The 19221-nt window shown below is 35.9% G+C and overlaps 1 protein-coding gene across 2 annotated transcripts in view; it reads left to right on the forward strand.

The window, feature by feature from the left end:
* The window catches only part of COL4A5 (collagen type IV alpha 5 chain), a 257285-nt gene that overhangs the window by 99734 nt on the left and 138330 nt on the right, over positions 1-19221 (forward strand). For both annotated transcript variants that reach the window (XM_063083082.1, XM_063083081.1), the window contains exons 2-3: positions 4268-4327; positions 17216-17305. In XM_063083082.1, coding sequence (XP_062939152.1) covers positions 4268-4327; positions 17216-17305 — 150 coding nt within the window. The remainder of the gene's footprint in view (positions 1-4267; positions 4328-17215; positions 17306-19221) is intronic.

Genomic DNA, 19221 nt, shown 5'->3' on the forward strand with positions numbered 1-19221 from the left:
AATTTGTGTTGCAAATCTGTGTGAGGGCCAGTTTGAGTTATAGTTTTTTAAGGATCTTTTTTCCAGTATTTCTCTGCAAGGAGTCAAAATATCTTTTCTTCCACTTCCCTGAGAATTGGGTTCTGGGGTATGCTTATATATGGCACACCATTCCACTCTAGAAGTTAATAAAACAAAAACAACATATTCTCAAAGTTGGCCAAATGCCCTCAGGGCAAAAGTAATTTTATTGGTTAGTTCATTGTTTCTTTTTTTCCCTAGGTTTTAACCTGGTAAATCCTATTTATTATGCCTTTCTTTGATGCTTTTAGGAAACATGTTCTTTATATTTTTTTCAAACATTTTATATTTTTCAAGTAGACATGTCAGTCTGAATACCTAAGTGGCCATCTTTTTGGAATGATTTTGTTTCTCTATGCCATTATTTTGTAGTATATGTCTTCTTGGAACATGTGAATCAGAATCACCTAGATATGTTTATTAAAATTTCAGATTCTACTATTCAACTTCAGGCTTACTGAAATAGAATCTCTAGGATAGGTCTCTGGTATCTGAAGTTTTGTGAGATTCTGTAGGTGATCTTACTATATACAGAAGTTTACTTTTATTTGCAGTTTTAAGTCTAATATCTGGTACTTTTGTAGTAGACTGAGATCTAAACTTATAATTTTTTATACTTATCCTAGCAATGTATGGGTTGTTTTTGTTTGTTTGTTTGGTTTGGTGGCTGGTGGGTACAGGGATCCAAACCCTTGACTCACACTATATGTTGAATGAACCATTATTTTCATTTCTATTTGACATGCTAACCTTTATCATATAGTTAGAGAGATGGGGGGTGGAGAGAGAGTGTGTGTGTAGATCTTTTTCTGGCCTTTCTAATTTGGTATTTTGGCTTTTCTATTTTGAGCTGCCTATTTTTTGAGCAATACCATACTGTTTTAATTATTATAGTTTTATGATGTGTTGTACTATGTGGTGCTACAAAACCTTCTTTCTTTTTATTTTACTTTCTCCCTCAATGCAAACATTTATAACATTACTTTAGTAGCTTTATCATTTCTTGCTTTATCATTTTTTTGCCTTAATACTCTTTCATGATCTTGTACAATTAAACAGTTTTTTCCACAGTTTTGAAAAGATGTTTTTTGGTCTTGTCTCCTACTATATTTTTTCATATGGACTTAGGAAGCCTCTTAGACTGAGGTACTTAATGTTGTTTTACCTGACACTTTGCCCCAACCAATTTTGTGTTTTAATTTTAGAGCTTAGCATGGTCATTTTTCCTCTACATATTTTTTCTGCCCATCCTTCCACGTTGAAATCCAGGTATTCACTTTCTATACAGAACCCTTACTAATACTCCTTAACTACTTCTTAACTTTAATAGCAGTTATTGACCATACCACTCATTTTTACCAGGTGAGTCCTACAGAATTAGTCTGTGAAAGCTGAAAGCTACCTAAGGAGAGTTGTCTATGTATATCGTTTTACAAATGAGAAAACAGCCATTGAGTATGGGAATGACTTGTCCATGGTCTCCTAATGATTCAACTGCTGAAGTAAACTCAGGATATATTTCTTGTATTTTAGAGCTTTTTCCATTATGATTGTCTGCTTTATCATTATTCCATTGTATTTTAATTTTATTTTCATTTATTTGTGCCTAGTTTTTTAAAAAAACTAGATTGGAAGTTCCTTAAAGGCAGCACCCATGTTTACACAATGTTTTGTACAATTCATCGTCCTAATATGGTGCTTTATGTTTATTAGGCACCCAATCAATATAATAGATGTTGGCAAAAAGCAATTGTTCTGTTAACCAAATGTCTAATTGGGGCTAGCTCCTTGTGGGTGACACTATTATAACTGTATAGAAAGTGGCATCTAGTGGTTGCTGTGTGTATTACAATTGCCTGTTTTTGTCTTTTGGTTTTCTTTTTAACTCATAAGTACCAGAATCATTCTCACAACCTTAGGTGGAGTAAATAGAATATAACTTAAATTTTTTAATTGAATTCAAACAAATTAATCTATAATTCCCAAATGTTTTAAGTAGGATCTCTCTAAGATATAACTTCATGTTAATTAATAAAGAAGTGTAAAATGATGAAATTACTATTTTAAGAAAAATATTGGATAAAATTACTTGGAACTTGACACACAAGAGTATTTAAGGTTTTGTTTGTTTATAAATCATATTAGGAATTTGGGGCTATTGTTTGATACTGAGAAGTCAAAAATACAGTTATAAAGAAAGGTCACATGGTATCATGTCCATATTAATGAAATCCTGTTAGGCTATTGTTTTGCATTATTCTCAGGATCTTATTTGTATTTAAAAGAGGAAGTTCTCTCAATAAAAGCTGAAGATGGAAAGTTACAACATCTTCTACTTACAACAACAAAAATCCATGCACTTACATTTACAAATAAAGTACAGACATACATTCCAAAGTCAAATGTTACTTATTCTTGTATTAATAACCATTTTGGATTATTGCTATCCTTTACTCCTCCATTAATGTATGTAAGTGAGTGTTGACAACATGCAATATCTAATTCAGTAACTATGACCAATGACTGATCTTATCTTGTGAACTTGTGAATCAGTATCTTCTTGTGAACCAGTATCTTCTAAATTTTTTAAGTCATAGTTTGGAATCTAGAATTTATGTTTACACAAAACAATACTATATATTTTAATTTAAACTCTGTTTTGGTACATTGTAATGCAATTTTTTTTGTATATGGGTTCATCCTTACAATTAGACAGCAATTATGTACTATCTTTGTATCTCTACCTGCACCTACCATAACATAAGGGCTGGCACATAACAAGTGATCAGTAAGTATTTGTTGAATTAGTTATATATGTTGGAGGGAGCTGTGTCTTATTCATCTTTATATTTCCAGTGCTTAACAAGTTTTCTGGCTTCCGATAGTACTCAATTCATGTTTGATGAATGAGTATCTAATCTGTAATGTAGTTAACGTTTAATACTAAAGTCAGAGTGTGTAACCTAATCACCTATGTGTAATAAATAATGGCTGCATAATAGATTTTCAATTTGAAGTGTCAGGAGCACATCTTTTACTAGAACAACTTCTTGTAGTGTGAGTGAGAGATTCCTCCAACATCAAGCCATTGTTGTTTGCTCTTATAATCAGGGAAAGAGGTTTCAGCATGAGAGTGGCTTTAGTTGCAGCTTTTTTGGTTAGGAGTTCTGACTAGAAGAATGAGGTCAGTACTTTCATTAAAGATGGGGGAAGGTACTCTAGTATTGGCTAGAGTAAAGGAAAGCATGGAATGTTGGGCAGAAGGCTAAAGTACTTTTTAAGTCAAAGGCTCTAAAGAGTGAGTGAGCATTGATGAACATTATTTGGTATTTATATCACGAATGGTTTCAGTAAGACAGTCTGATATCTATTTGATGAAAAGCATGCCACCTTTTTGTACATAAATACTCAGCTGTCTACATATGATAAACTAATTACTATTCATTTTTCTAAGCAGTTCAGCTTTATGCCAGAAGAAAGGATAGTTCTGGGTGGCAGAAGTAATTTACTGTCTTCTTGTCCTCTATAGGTTTTAGAGGATGATATATATAATTTTTTTGGCTTCAGGATCTGAATTCCTAATATGAATGAATGAACTTGTTAATAGTTGCTATTTTGGACATCTAAGCTGTGGGAGCAGCATTCGTGGTAAAGCTTGGAGCTGTTGGAGACTGAGTTACTATTAGTGATAAGGAGTGAAGACAAAGAAAAGAAAGGTAGTAAAAGATAGTGTTATGTATTTTATGCTGAATGATTGCTCATGAATGCATAGAAGCAAGTGACTTAAGTGGTAGGCATCATTGCCGAGGTCATTGCTAATAGACATTGAGAGGTAATTTCTTACAAGTGATGTCAGGAGGGAAAAAAAAAAGAATTCCTAAGATCTTGGACAAGTGGCACGTCATATTACAGGGAAGTCGTATGGATTTATTTTTCATTTTTAATGTCTTTTTAAAAATATTTTTTAACTTTAAAATTATAAAAATTACATATGTTCATTGTGAAAAGTTCAAACAAAAATGTATATGATTAAAGGTGAAAGCTTCCCCAGAGGTAACCATTGTTTGCAATTTGGTGTGTATCCTTACAGATATTTTTCTGACATTTGTTTTACAAATTTGGATTGTTGAATTTAGTTAAGCTGTAAGTTGGAGTCTGGTTTTTAGGTTCAGATTTAATGATTTTCCCCTCTTTCTCTTTCTGATAGGCTTGCTATGGGTGTTCTCCAGGATCAAAGTGTGACTGTAGTGGTGTTAAAGGGGAAAAGGTAAGATCTGAGATGGGCCTTTGCAAACTTAGTAAAGCCAGTAAAATAGTGTTTTAAATATATATATTTAAAAAGGGCTTCTATGTCAGCACTTAAGTAAATAAAATGAATTCTGCTATACTGCTTATTTTAGAGAGCTTGTAAGGATCTGACTGAGTCTCAGTGATCAGCAAACATTTTCTGTGAAAGATCATATAGGAAATATTTTAGACTTTGTAGGCCACATAAGGTGTCTTTCACATATTCTTCTCTCCTTTTTTTAAACAGCCCTTTAAGAGTGACCAAAAAAATGTCTCAGCTCTTGGACCATACAAAATAAGGCTCTGACTGCATTTGGCCTGAGAGATATAATTGACCAAACCCTGGTCAATCTGGTTGAAGTCACTGAATTAACAGGCAAAAAGAGGGGGGAAACACTTCAGAAGGAAACTAAACATTTTTTCAGCTACTAATCTGTGCTGGATGCCATGCTAGATGATTTCATATATTTTTATCTAGTCAGTGTGGGTTAATGAGAGGTGCATCTCTATTTTTATCTTACTTTTCCCATAGCAGCACCTCCTATTATATAGATATGATGATTACAAAGTAAGTATTGGTGAGGATTAAATAGCATAAACCTAGCCATTATGAGTCAGTGACTGACATCGAAATTAGAAAATTAAAAAGGGATAGTGAATTGTAGAGAGTTGTACTAGGAGACAGGGGATCATACCCCAGTCTCCACTCTTTGGGGCTCAAAAAATATTTTTGAATTACTAATTATGTATAAAAAACTTTGGGACAATATCTCTAGAGTGTATTCTACTTAGGATCCATTAGCATATTAAACATGTTTAAAAGTCCTGGAGCAAAGAAACCCAGTTGTTTGTTTTGAAGTGCTACATTTCTAAGCCACATTTGACTTTGTAACTAACTTTCACCATAACAGAACACCTATTAATAATAATTGAGTAATGTTCTACAGAGCACTTATTTGAGTAATATTCCTTCGAGGGGAGTAGTTTTGCAGTAAGGATGCTTTCTTTAGTGATAAAAACAAGAGGGATTAATTTCAGATAATAGTGGAGTGACATTTATCAGATTAACTTTTCTTGAAATAAGAAATAAACATTCTGGACAAAATATAGCAGCTATTTGATAGCCCAGGAATGTGACCAAAGGAAGAAAGTGGAGAGGATTCTACCCTTGAAAGAAAGGAAGTACACTGGGTATATGGTTTTCCTTCTAAGTATCCTCCTCAGTCTGTATGGCAAAGAATCGCTAGAACCCAGACAAAAGCCACATTCTTACTGGCTAGAGAAGGCAGAGGACAGAGTTGAGGATGTCAGAATGCCTGAGGGTGTATACTGGAATGGAGCGAGACACAGAGGAGATAGCACAAAAATCTGCTTGGAGACTCCACCCAAACATGTATAGGGGAGGATTCTTACAACCCAGAAAATAGGAACACCTAGAAGGCTACAATAACTGAGCATAGATTAAACTGATGTCTATTGAAAGCAAAACAGAATTTTAAATTTGGGTTCAGATGAGATAACTATTTCTTGAAACAAAATTTTAATACTCTTCAGAGGAAGATGAGAGTATCCAGAATCTCTACATAATACCTACAGTCTCCAGTGTGCAATTAAAACTTATCAGGTAAAAAGTGACCCATAGTCAAGAAAAAGACCAATCAATGAAAACGAACTCTGAAATAATAGAGATGTTAGAATTTGTAGAAAGAGATTTAAAGCAGATTTAAAGGAAAATATACTCATAATGAGTAAACAGATAAGGAATCACAACAGAGCACTGGAAACTACATTAAAAAGAAGAAAATCTAGACTTAGAAAGCAAACTATAAGAAAAAACAATTCAGTAGATGGGCTTAAAGCAGAATGGAGATGACAGAAGAAAGGGTTAGTGAACTTAAAGGTGAATTAGAAGAAATGATCCACTCTGAAGAACTTAGACAAATAAATGAAAGAAAAAATGAGTAGGGCCTCAGTGAGCTATGTGGCAACAACAAATGGTCTAACATAAATGTAAATGGAGTCCCATAAGGACAGCAGAAAAAGGGAGGAGCAAAAGGAATAATAATTGATGGAGCAATAACAATGGCCAGAATCCCCACACTTGGTGAAAAATACAAATTTACATATATAAGAAATTCAACAAATCTCAAGCAGGATAAAAAGCAAGGAAAACTACACCTAGGCCCATCATAATGAAAGTCCTGAAAACAGAGATTAAAAGAAAATTTTGAAAGAAGCTAGAGAAAAAAATCACATTACTTACAGTGGAACAATGACATGAATGATGATGGACTTGTTGTCAGAAAGATTGGATAATGTACAACAATAGTAAAACATTATTAGAGAATTGAAAAAAATCTGCAAACACATTATTATATACAGTGACAATATACTTCAAAAATAAAGGCAAATTTAAGACATTTTCTGATAATAAAAAAGAAAATTCTTCACAAGCATACCTGCACTAAAAATAAATATAAAGAGCCCAGTGGCAGTGGCAGAAACAACAGTGGAACCATGTGGCTAGATGCAGACCCTCATCCCGCCTCAGACCCGGGGGGGTGGAGTGAGTGCCAGGCCCCACCCCATGTGGCTAGAGGCAGCCTCTCCCCACTTCTTGTTCCCAGGGGGGAGCACCAGCCTATGGGGTCTGACTCACCAAGTTTGGCCTAGCAGAACTGCATGATGCTAGGATCTCATTCTGCGTCCACAGAGTCTGAAACAGGAACCAAGGTGGTTTAACATAACCACCACCACACCTACTGTCAAGCAAAGACAATACAACTCCATGGTAGTAACCAGGGCCACTCCACAGCCAACCTCAGTGTAATAGAAGAAGCAAACACTCTACCAAATGACCAAGCGTCAGTGAAAAAATACTAGAAGTACAAACAATCAAGAAGAAATGATACCACCAAAAAAATACGGTAATGCTACAAAGCCATACTCCACAGAACAGGGAAACCTTGAAATGTCCAAAAAAGAATTTTGAGCAATCATCTTAAGAAAACTTGAAGAAATAAAGGAAGACTCAATTACAGAACACAATGAAGCAAGAAAAAAATATCCAGAATATTAAAGGAGGAAATCTACAAAGAGATTAATACCTTTAAAAAGAGTGTAGCAGAACTTCTCGAAATGAAAGACTCACTCAATGAAATAAAAAACACAACTGAGAGTTTCAGCAGCATGGTAGAGCAAGCAGAAGAAAGAATTTCAAAGCATGAGGATGGCTTTTTTAAAATAAGTCAGGCATACAAAAAAAAGGAAAAAGAATTAAAACTAATGAGGAAAATCTAAGAGAGATAGCAGACAACCTCAAGTGCTCTAACATCTGAATTCTGGGTATTCCTCAAGGGGAGGAGAAAGGAAAAGGTATTGAAAACCTACTCAAGGAAATAGTAACAGAAAACTTCCCAGGTGTAGAGTGGATACAAACCTTCAGATCCAGGAAGCTCAAATCTCCCCAAACAGTTTCAACCCAAAAAGATCGTCCCCAAGACACATTATAGTTAAAATTGCAAAGCTCAAAAACAAAGAGAAAATACTACAAGCAGCAAGAGAAAAGCATCAGGTCACATTTAGGGGAACCCCCATCAAACTAACAGCAGATTTCTCAACCAAAACCCGACAGGCCAGAAGAAATTGGAATGATACATTCAAAATACTAATAGAAAAAAATTGCCAGCCAAGAATTCTGTACCCAGCAAGGCTCTCCTTCAGAAATAATGGAAAAATAGTTTATTTCGCAGACAAAGAAAAGTTGTGGGAGCTCACCACCACAGGACCAGCCCTGCAAGAAATTCTCAAGGGAGTCATTCATCTGGATTTGAGTAATGGTGACTACTATCACAAATACACAAGAAAGAGCAAAACCCACAGTTAAAACAAAAATGCTGGCAAGAAAGAGAGAGAAGCTAAATCATTCCACCTTAAATTCCCAACTAATATTGAAGAAGAGAAATAAAGGGGAAATAATGATCAAAAGATATTTACACCACCTAAACAAGTAGCAATTAAATGACAAGAATTAAACAACACTTCTCAATAACTACTATAAATGTGAATGGACTAAACTCCTCATTCAAAAGACACGGACTGACTGACAGGATTAAAATGCTAGACCCAAGTATATGCTGCTGTCAAGAGACCCACCTCACCTGTAGAGTCACACATAGACCAAAAGTGAAGGGATGGAAAAAGATACACCATGCAAATGGAAATCAAAAACGAGCAGGAGTAGCTGTTTTTATATCAGACAAAATAGACTTTAAACCAAAAAACATAAAAAACACAAAGAAGGCCACTGTATAATGATAAAGGGAACTATCCAGCTCGAAGACATGACAATCATAAACATGTATGCACCCAATACAAGAGCACCCAGATATATTGAGCAAACACTCTTAGACTTAAAGAAAGAGATAGGACCTAATACATTAATAGTGGGTAATCTGAACACCCCTCTCTCAGTATGGGACAGGTCTTCCAGGCAACAAGTCAACAAACAGACACAGGATTTAATCTACACCCAAGACCTACTGGAGTTGGCAGATATATACAGAACATTTCACCCAACAGCTAAAGAATACACTTTCTTCTCATCAGTTCATGGTACATTCTCCAGGATAGACCACATATTAGGTCACAAATCTAGTCTCAGCAAATTCAAAAAAAATGAAATCATCCCAACTATCTTTTCAGATCACAATGGACGAAAACTGGAAATAAACAATAAGCAAAATGCTGGAATCTATACAAATACTTGGAAAATAAATAATAGGCTCCTGATTGACCTATGGGTCCAAGAAGAAATTAAACAGGAAATCAAAAAATTTCTAGAAACTAATGAAAATAAAGATACATCATACTAAAACCTGTGGGATACTGCAAACGCAGTACTAAGAGGCAAATTTATTGCAGTAAATGCATATATCAGAAAAATGGAAAGACTTCAAATAAATGACCTAATACTACACCTCAAAGAACTTGAAAAACAACAACAACCCAAACCTAATGGTAGTAGATGGAATGAAATAATTAAGATCACAGCAGAACTAAATGAAAAAATTACCCAGAAAACAGTAGAAAATATCAACAAAACTAAAAGTTGGTTTTTTGAGAAGATAAATAAAATAGACACACCATTAGCTAGATTAACAAAAAAAAAAGAAGAGTGAAGACCCACATCACAAAAATCAGAAATGAAAAAGGATACATTACAACTGATACCACAGAAATACAAAGAACCATTGGAGACTATTATAAACAACTGTATGACAACAAACATGAAGAACTGGAAGATATGGATAAGTTTCTAGACAAATATAAACTACCAAGACTGAACCAAGAAGAGATAGAAAACCTGAACAGACCAATAACAAGCAAGGAGATTGAAGCCGTAATTAGCAATCTTCCAACAACAAAAAAGTCCAGTCTGGATGGCTTTACAGCTGAGTTTGATCAAACTTTTAAAGAGGAGTTAATACCAATTCTCCTCCAACAATTGAAACAGATGCTTCTTCTCTCTCAAACTCATTCTATGAGGCCAACATAACTCTGATGCCAAAACCAGATAAAGACACAACAAAAAAAAGAAAATTATAGGCCAATATCTTTGATGAACCGAGATGCTAAATTCCTCAACAAAATATTAGCAATCAGAATACAGAAACATATTAAAATAATTATACACTGTGATCAAGTGGGATTCATCCCAGGGATGCAAGGATGGTTTAACATATGAAAGTCAATAAATGTGATATGTCACATCAACAAACTCAAGGACAAAGACCATATGATTATGTAAATAGATGCTGAAAAAGCATTTGACAATATCCAATATTCCTTGTTGATAGTGACTCTCAACAAATTAGGTACAGAAGGAAAATATCTCAACACAATAAAAGCCATTTATGACAAGCCCACCACCAGTATCATTCTGAATGAGGAAAAATTGAAGGCATTCTCCTTAAGGACAGGAAAAAGACAAGGATGTCCACTCTCACAACTTCTATTTAACATAGTACCGGAAGTACTAACTAGAGCAATCAGGCAAGAGAAAGAAATAAAGGGAATCCAGATTGGAGAAGATGAAGTTAAACTTTCTCTAAAACCTAAAACCTAAAGACTCTATCAAAAACTCCTAGAGCTGGTTAATAACTTCAGTAATGTTGCAGGATACAAAATAAATGCCCAGAAATCAGTAGCATTTATATACTCAAATAATGAATTAACAGAAAGAGAAATAAAAAAAGTAAGCCCATTTACAATTGTCTTGAAAAGCATAAAATACCTGGGGATCAGTTTAACCAAGGAGGTGAAAGACCTCTACAATGAGAACTACAAACCATTTCTGAAAGAAATTAATGAAGACACAACAAGATGGAAAGATATTCCATGCTCTTGGATTGGAAGAATTAACATTGTGAAAATGTCTGTACTACCCAAAGCAACCTACAGATTCAGTGCAATCCCCATCAAAATACCAATGACATTCTTCACAGAAATGGAAAAAACAATCTTACCTTTCATATGGAAAAACAAAAGACCCTGAATAGCCAAAGCAGTCCAGAGTAAAAAACGTAAAGCCAGAGGCATAACTCTGCCTGACTTCAAATTATACTACAAAGCTGTTATAACCAAAACAGCATGGTACTGGTATAAAAATAGACGTTCAGACCAGTGTAGTAGAATAGAGAACTCAGAAATCACCCATCAGGCTTATAGCCATCTGATATTAGACAAAGGGAACAAAAATCTACATTAGGGAAAGGATTGCCTCTTCAACAAGTGGTGCTGGGAAAACTAGATATGCATCTTTCACCATACACTAAAATCAAAATAAAAATGGATTAAAGACCTAGGTAAAAGACCCGAAACTCTCAAATTACTAAGGGAAAATATAGGTGAAACACTTTAGCAGTTAGAACAGGGCAGAGGCTTTATGAACATGAGCCCGAAAGCACAAGCAGCAAAAGAAAACATAAATAAATGGGACTATATCAAACTAAAAAGTTTCTGCACTGCAAAAGAAACAATCAACAGAGTGAAAAGACAACCTACAGAGTGGGAGAAATTTTTGCTGACTATGCATCCGGCAAGGGACTAATATCCAGAATATACATAGAACCCAAGCAATTATACAGTAAAAAATAAATGACCCAATTAAAGAATGGACAAAGGAGCTGATAGACATTTTTCTAAGGAAGACATACAAATGGCCAACAGATACATGAAAAAATGCTCAACATCACTAGTCATCAGGGAAATACAAATTAAAACCACATTGAGATACCACCTCACTCCAGTTATACTAGCTATAATCAAAAAGATGGTGAATTACAAATGCTGGTGAGGGTGTGGAGAGAAGGGAACACTACTGCACTGTTGGTGGGAATGTAAATTAGTACAACCACTTCGGAAAACAATTTGGAGGTTTCTCAAACAACTACAGATAGATTGTCCATATGATCCAGCAATCCCTCTTCTGGGTATATATCCAGAGGAATGGAAATGATCATGTCAAAGAGATACCTGCACTCCCATCTTTACTCCAGCTCTGTTTACAATAGCTAAGATATGGAACCAACCTAAATGTCCATCAATGGATGATTGGATAAGGAAACTGGTATATATACACTATGGAATACTACTCTACCATAAAAAAAAATGAAATACTCCCATTTGCAACAACATGGATGAACCTTGAGAAACTTATGTTGAGTGAAACAAGCAAAGCACAGAGGGATACATTCCACATGTGCTCACTCATATGTGGGAGCTAAGAGAGAAAGGAAGGCAGGTAAGAAAGACCACAGTAGTGCCATGATCCAACAGAGGGAGGGAACATTCCTAGGGCTCCAAATTGGAGTTGAGGGGAGACGGGGAAGGGGAGGGAGGTTGGGGAATAATTGGGAGGGGAAAAAGGGTACAAAAGTAGTTTCTGGTAATGGATATGGCCCCAGTATGAATTTGGCCCTCACATCATGGGCAGGAGGGGAGACAATCAGCTTTGTATCTCATTAATATTCATAATTAATAAATAAATAATCAACAATAAAACAAGCAACCCCAAACAAAATTAAATTAGAAGCAAATTGGCAAAAGATTTTATGACACTTCTTAAAAGCTGATACATGGATGACAAATAAACAAATGAAAAGCTGTAGGATATTATTAATTAGGGAATTGCAAATTAAACCCACAATGAGATGCTACCATAAACCTATTAAAATATTCGAGTATGAAACTGTTGAACATACCACGTATAGGTGAGGATGTGGAGCAACTGGAACTATTAGATATTCCTGGTGCGAATGTAAAATGATGCAAACACTTTGGAAAGCAGTTTGGAGTTGCTTTAAGAGTTTAACATACATCTATAATATTACCCTGTCTATTCCTAGGCACTACCCATGATAAATGAAAGCAAATTTTTATGTAAAACTTGTACATAGATGTTCATAGTACTTTTATTTGTAATAGCCAGAAACTGGAAACAACCCAACTGCCCATCAACTGGCAGATGCATCGACACATTACAATATATTTGTAAGAATGGGTTACTACTTAGCAGTAAAACGTAATGAACTGTTGATATATACCACGACATATTTCAATCTCAAAATAACTATGCTAAATGAAAAGTTAGACAAAAATAGTACATTCTTACAAGGCTGGCTGGTTAGCACAGTTGGTTAGAGCACAGCCTCACAGTACCAAGGTCATGGGTTCAGATCCCCTTACTGGCCAGACTCCAAAAGAACAAATACACTAAATATAGATTCCATCTATATAAAATTCTAGAAAATGCGAATAAATCTACAGTGACAGAAAGCAGATTAGTCACTCCCTGGGGCTGTGGGTTGGGGTGATGGGTAGAGGCATGAGGAAGATATGGGCACAAGGAAACTTGTGAGTGATTTATATGTTTGTTGATTGTGGTGATGGTTTTACTGGTGTATATATGTGTCAAAACTTTTCAAATCATGTAATTTATATATGTGTATTATTGTCTGTTAGTTTTACCACAATAAAAATGTTTTAAAAAGTAAGTTTAATATAGAAACAATAAAACATCTAGATTCCCCTCAAGGAATGTGTCCAAGTGTGCACTACCAACAACAAATAAAACTTGCTGGACTTCTGATGAGAATAACGAATTAACCAGTTAACAACCTAAAGTCTACATGACACTCAAACATGACCTAAACCAAGTGTGCCCCTCTACCAGTGGCATCAGCATTTACTGGAAGCTTGTTAGAAATGCAGATTCTCATGCTCTACAGCTGAGGGACTCAATCTAACTATGGCAGTGGAGCCAGGTAATCTGTGTTTTAACAAGCTCATCAGGTGGTTCTGATACAAGCTTAAGGTTTAAGTCTTCTGACCTAGAATAACTCTATTTTGACAGTTGCCAAAGATCCATGTTCTTGTTATCTTAATTATATTACATGAAATATTTTTGTGCTGTGTAGTTACAAAAGCAAAATAGAAATTACACAAAAAGAGGATAAAATTGCCTATAATTGCATCACCTAATTAGAACATTGTTTTCGTTCATTCATTAAGGGCCTTGGCTTGCCCATATGTTCATATAATTTTTACATTTTTACAGTATTATCCAAAATAATCTTAATCCCCAATTGTTTGCCCTACTTTTCATTTTTCCTATTCTCAGTAATCTAATATGTTTTCATGTTCATTTTATATCTTCTTTGAGAAGGTATTCTTGAAGTATTTTTTCATTCCCATCATCAGGCAACTTTCTTATTGTGATTCTAAAGTGCCCTCCCTGAAAATGGTTACATTTTTATGGGTGCCTTTAACTCACATACTAGAGTCTTTTTCTCAGTAAATCAGTCTGTTATCCTTCTTAATAATAGCTTATAATATCTAAACCAGCTTTATCACAAAAAGTTATCCTGTGTATAACTTCTTCTAACCCTAACTCTTACTTTTTTTCTGAATTTTGGGCAAAAGTATTTACCATAAATTTTGTGCAATACATGTAGGAAGTTCATTCATTAAATGAATATTTATTCAGTATTTGTTCTGTTGGGCACTAAAAGTACAAGCTTGAAGAAGGAAGACATGATTGATTAGATGAAGGGGTAATGGAGAGGGGGTGGAGTCGAAGTTACTTCAAATTTCTGGCTGGGGAAGCTGGGTTGTGCTATTTTCTGGAATGGGGAAGATGGTAGAACTATAATGAATTTAGTGTTGTTTATATCAAGTTTGCTCTTAGGAAAATTACAAAACTTCTCTGTCCTGAATCTTCATATGTAATTTTTTTTAAAGTATCTACCTTATATTGTCATTGCAAATATTAAATAAGATAAAACATGGAAAGAGTTTAGAATAATCTTTGACACTTAGAAAACACTCAACACATGTTAGTTAATATTGTTGTTGAGTTTTAAGTACCTGTGTGATGCTATGCAAGTGGAGATTTTTAAGACAGTTGGCCATGGGAACCTAGCTTTTACGAAAAAGTGTTGATACTTGGGATTTCCCAGGGAAAGAGAAAGAAGAAGGTACCCCCCCACACACACAAAAAATGAATATAGAGTAATACAGATATTTAAAGGATAGGCAGAGGGAGAGGAATATTATTCCACAAAGGAAAATAAGAATGATCTTTTTATCCAAACATGGGCAGGCAGCGTAAACCAGTTTTTGTCAAAAAAATTTTTGACCTCCAGAAATAGACACAACACCATTTTCCGTTTGTGTTAGCAAGTTACAGTAAAATCTAGAGTAGTGGTAAGGATTAAATAAGTGTCTAACAACAGGTAGTAAAGGGTAGGCGCATAGCAAATGTCAGCCCTCCCTACCATCTGTTTAGTAAACTTTCTGCCTTTCAGAGTCTTGGGATTGCTCTTTTTGCTACTATCCAGTAACTGCCCTTTTATCTCCCTTACTGTAATGTTGGTCAGTTAGCTAGATAGGACCACTAGCTTGATAGGACCACAATTTTACTTGACTATAGTATTTAGAGATTTCAGGATATCATTTATAGGTAAATGGTATTATAATACCACAATTGAGGTTTTTAGCACCCTCCACTTTCAACCTCTAGTTTATCCCTTTCTTTTCTGTAGCCCAGATAGCAGTTTGGCTTCTGAGAAAATACAGCTTTCTTGAAGTATTATCCTCAGGTTTTGGCAGAGGTATGCTCTAAATACCGGCTGAGATCCCAAAATGTGGCTGTTTTCCACTTATGGAAATCTACTCAAATTAGATTTTTTCCTTCTTGCTTTCTTGATGACTGGAACTTGTAATCAGATTTCTACTACCAGCTCTGCCAGTAATGGGCTATGTAATGATTTGAGGCAATTCAGCTCTAAAAATTTTGAAACTTTTAATTTCTCCTCTATTGCTCTATTTTCTTCAGAATAATTGGATTGAGGTTGATGAATACTAAATCATCTTAATTTTATGACTAATTAAAGCCACAAAGGGATATATTTCTGGAAAATAGAAAATGTAGTAATATGTCAATAATAATAATTGTCAAAGGTAAAGGTATGTTTCAGCCTTTCATTAATTGGCTAATATTTGCTTCACTGGCTTTGAAGTAATAAGTGGAAACTGACCAGAAGTAGTCTTTTCAAGGTACTTTTATTTATTAAAGGATGGCTTAACATAAGGAATTACTCAATGCAAAATTATCTTTAGACTAAATTTAGGATTTATGATATACACACACTTTGGGGGTAGAAATAAAGTCTAATATACCTTAACTTCTAGGAGTATGTGTATTGTAAAGTCAGTTGTCTTGTAGATATGGTTGTTTTCTCTTTCTCAGGTGCTGCCCAAGCTGTCACTGTGAGTAGGATCTGATAAGACGGTTCTTAGAAAAAGGTCTGGCCAGAGATAGCCTTAAGAAAGTAAAGGAACTGCTTGTAGCCCTGAGGTGGGAACACATGCCATGGAGCTACAAGCTGGGGTCCTTAAACTTTAGAGTTTTGAATTCTCTTTCTGTGATTGGATTCCCTAGCGGTGTCAGAGTTCATACCCTTACTATGATTGGGTATATGCAAATTAACTAACCATAATGTGTTGATCCAAATACCACAAGTACACATGCTAGCTCTGCTACCCCTGTCTTTTTGGCTGTACAGATATTCACACCAGACAACCCTACTGTATAGATGCTGATTAGATATGGTGGACCCTCGCTGGTAGGTATGCAGTCCTTCTGAGCTGGTGTTAATAAGTGCTGTGGTCAGAACTGAGACTTGAGTCACAATTCAAATAATCTGGGTAGAGGAATTACTGGTGGTGTTTCTATGTATTTTTTTGTTTTCTACAGTGAACATGTATTCCTTTTGTGTATTAGTTTTTACAATCAGAAAAAAAAATTAAAATTTTGATGTTCTAAAGGCTTTTTCTGGCAAATTAATCTCCAATCAGCTAATGAATTTCTATTATGCATAATCCTGCAACTCCTATACTCTACAACAAATCCGAGAGCTTCTCTGATGGTTTCCTTTTATCCTTTTTCATCTCTGCTCCATACTTATTTCACGTAACCATCAGAGACCTAATTTCTTGTACTTGTTGACATCTCCCTTGTTAAACTCTTGATGTCACTATGTATAAATCTTACTTCATATCTGATAATGCTTTTACTTTTACAACAAAGAAAGATTACATTACTGTATATGATATAAATTTAGGATGGTTTGTGTTTTTCCACTTCCATGTTACAGGTTTTCTCATGTTAGTAGATACTGTGAATTTAGTATCATTAAATTAAGTTAGTTTTGTCTAGATAGTCATTTGATCTTTTTGAATCTCAGCTATGCTCATGCTTGAAAATTCACAAATGACCTTTCCTTTCATTCTTATTCAATTACAGGGAGAGAGAGGATTTCCAGGTTTGGAAGGCCATCCAGGTTTACCTGGATTTCCAGGTCCAGAAGGGCCTCCAGGGCCTCAGGGACAAAAGGTATGTGTCAAGTTGCCGACCAGTAATACCAGAGAAATTAAGCCATCTTAAACTTAGGACTAGGTGTCAAGTCAACTAAAAATTTACTGAATTATAGCCAGAAACTAATATTTAAATGACACAGTGGAATGGTGGGGAATTTATACTTTTTTTAAAGCTGAATATTACTGCCATATTCAGATACTTTTAGAAGATGCTATTAATTGTATGTGGTTACTGGGATCCTTAACACAAATTAAGTACTGTCAGGAGCTCAGCTGTGCTGGAGAGAGTTAAGTTGCCAGGTGTCAGAGTAGCTGATTAAGACAACAAGCTTAAATGAAAGTAACAGTCAAGCCTTTACTCATTTACTGCAGTATTACAAGAAGGAATTAAACTAGAGAAAGTGCAACACCTCCCTCCGCTTTACATTTTTCCTCATTGCACAGCATCAGCAAGGGTCAGATGGATCATCACAGATGTTGAGAATTGTATCACTGCTGAAGGAGCTTGTAGGGAAAGTGAAGATAAATGGTTAGGGTCCCTCGGGAATTCAGAGTTTTGTTGCGTATTTGATAGGCACATGTGCCCAGGTGTTTCTTAGATATTGTCTAATGTAATTGTGCATGTGCACCCAGGTGTTCCTGGGTTGTCTCACTCACACCCAGGTGTCCTGGGTTATCAGACTTGAGTATAAAGGACGAATGGCTCTGATCCACAGGGCCCCTGTCCCCCCCCCCCCCGGGATGCCCTCAGGGGGGCCACTGGGAAGCTGCTACTGCTGCTGGAGGCTGTTGCTGCCAGGGCCCCTGGGATGCCCCGAGAGGCTGCTGCTGGATCTTTAAGCTGCTGCCGCTGCTGAGGAAGCTGAGGACTGAGCTCATGTCATCTGCCAGTGGCTCCTGGGATCTTTCACAGTTAGCTAGCTTGTGAACCTGCATGTGTGGGGTCTGGTGACCCAGCCAGGCATATGAGGGGACTGGTGACCCAGTCTGTATTTGAGGGATCTATGACCCAGTCTGTACAATGGGTTTGAAGGATCTCTGTGGGCCCTAGCCCTAATGATACAATTGGCTACGTAGGCAGGATTCTGACAGTAGCCCTAGCAATACAGAGCTCAGAACAAAAAAGCTCCTTCAGTTGAATGGACCCATGGGCAGAGTGGGAGAAGAGAGAAGGAGAAGGGCTCGGAGTGGAATAGTAACTGAGCCAGAGTGCAGAAAAAGTGTCTTCAGGGTTTCCCCCTCCCATAAAGAGGTCTCCACCGATAAAGAGGACTTCAAATGCAGATATAAGAGCACGACCAGCCAGGGGGAGCCTGAGTCCTTGACTGCAGCTCCCTTGAGAGACTGCAGTGCCTGAGCCACAATCTGGTGTGGGGAGGGCAGCTGTCCCTCATGAGGCCTACCAGGAGGTCTTTGGTTGGGCCAGAAAAATCACACATAGGTTCTCAATACTAGATTGTAACCAAGTGAGGTAACCGTCCAGACCGATGTTTTAACTGAAATATATTAATTGTATATATTTATAGAGTTATATTTCATTACATGTATACAATGTGTGATGATCAAATCAGGTTAAGTAGCATATTTGTCATCACAAAAATTTAATCATTTCTTTGTAATAACAGGATTTGAGCTCCTCTCCTAGCCTTTTGAAAACATACAATATATTGTTGTTAATTATGTATATTTTTTATTCTAACAGTTGATTGTACATACCTGTGGGGTACAGAGTTGAATATCGTTACCTGTGTGCAATATATGATGCTCAAATCAGGATAATTAGTATATTCAGCATTATATAATGTAATCGTTTTTTGTGGCCCTTTACCAATTCCTCCCTTACCCCCAAATTATTGTTGATTATAGATGCCTAGCCCTACTGTAGACCACTGGAACTTGTTTTTCCTATCTAGCTGTGATTTTGTATCCATT

Source organism: Cynocephalus volans, chromosome X (genome assembly GCF_027409185.1).
Source record: "Cynocephalus volans isolate mCynVol1 chromosome X, mCynVol1.pri, whole genome shotgun sequence".
Lineage (NCBI taxonomy): Eukaryota > Metazoa > Chordata > Mammalia > Dermoptera > Cynocephalidae > Cynocephalus > Cynocephalus volans.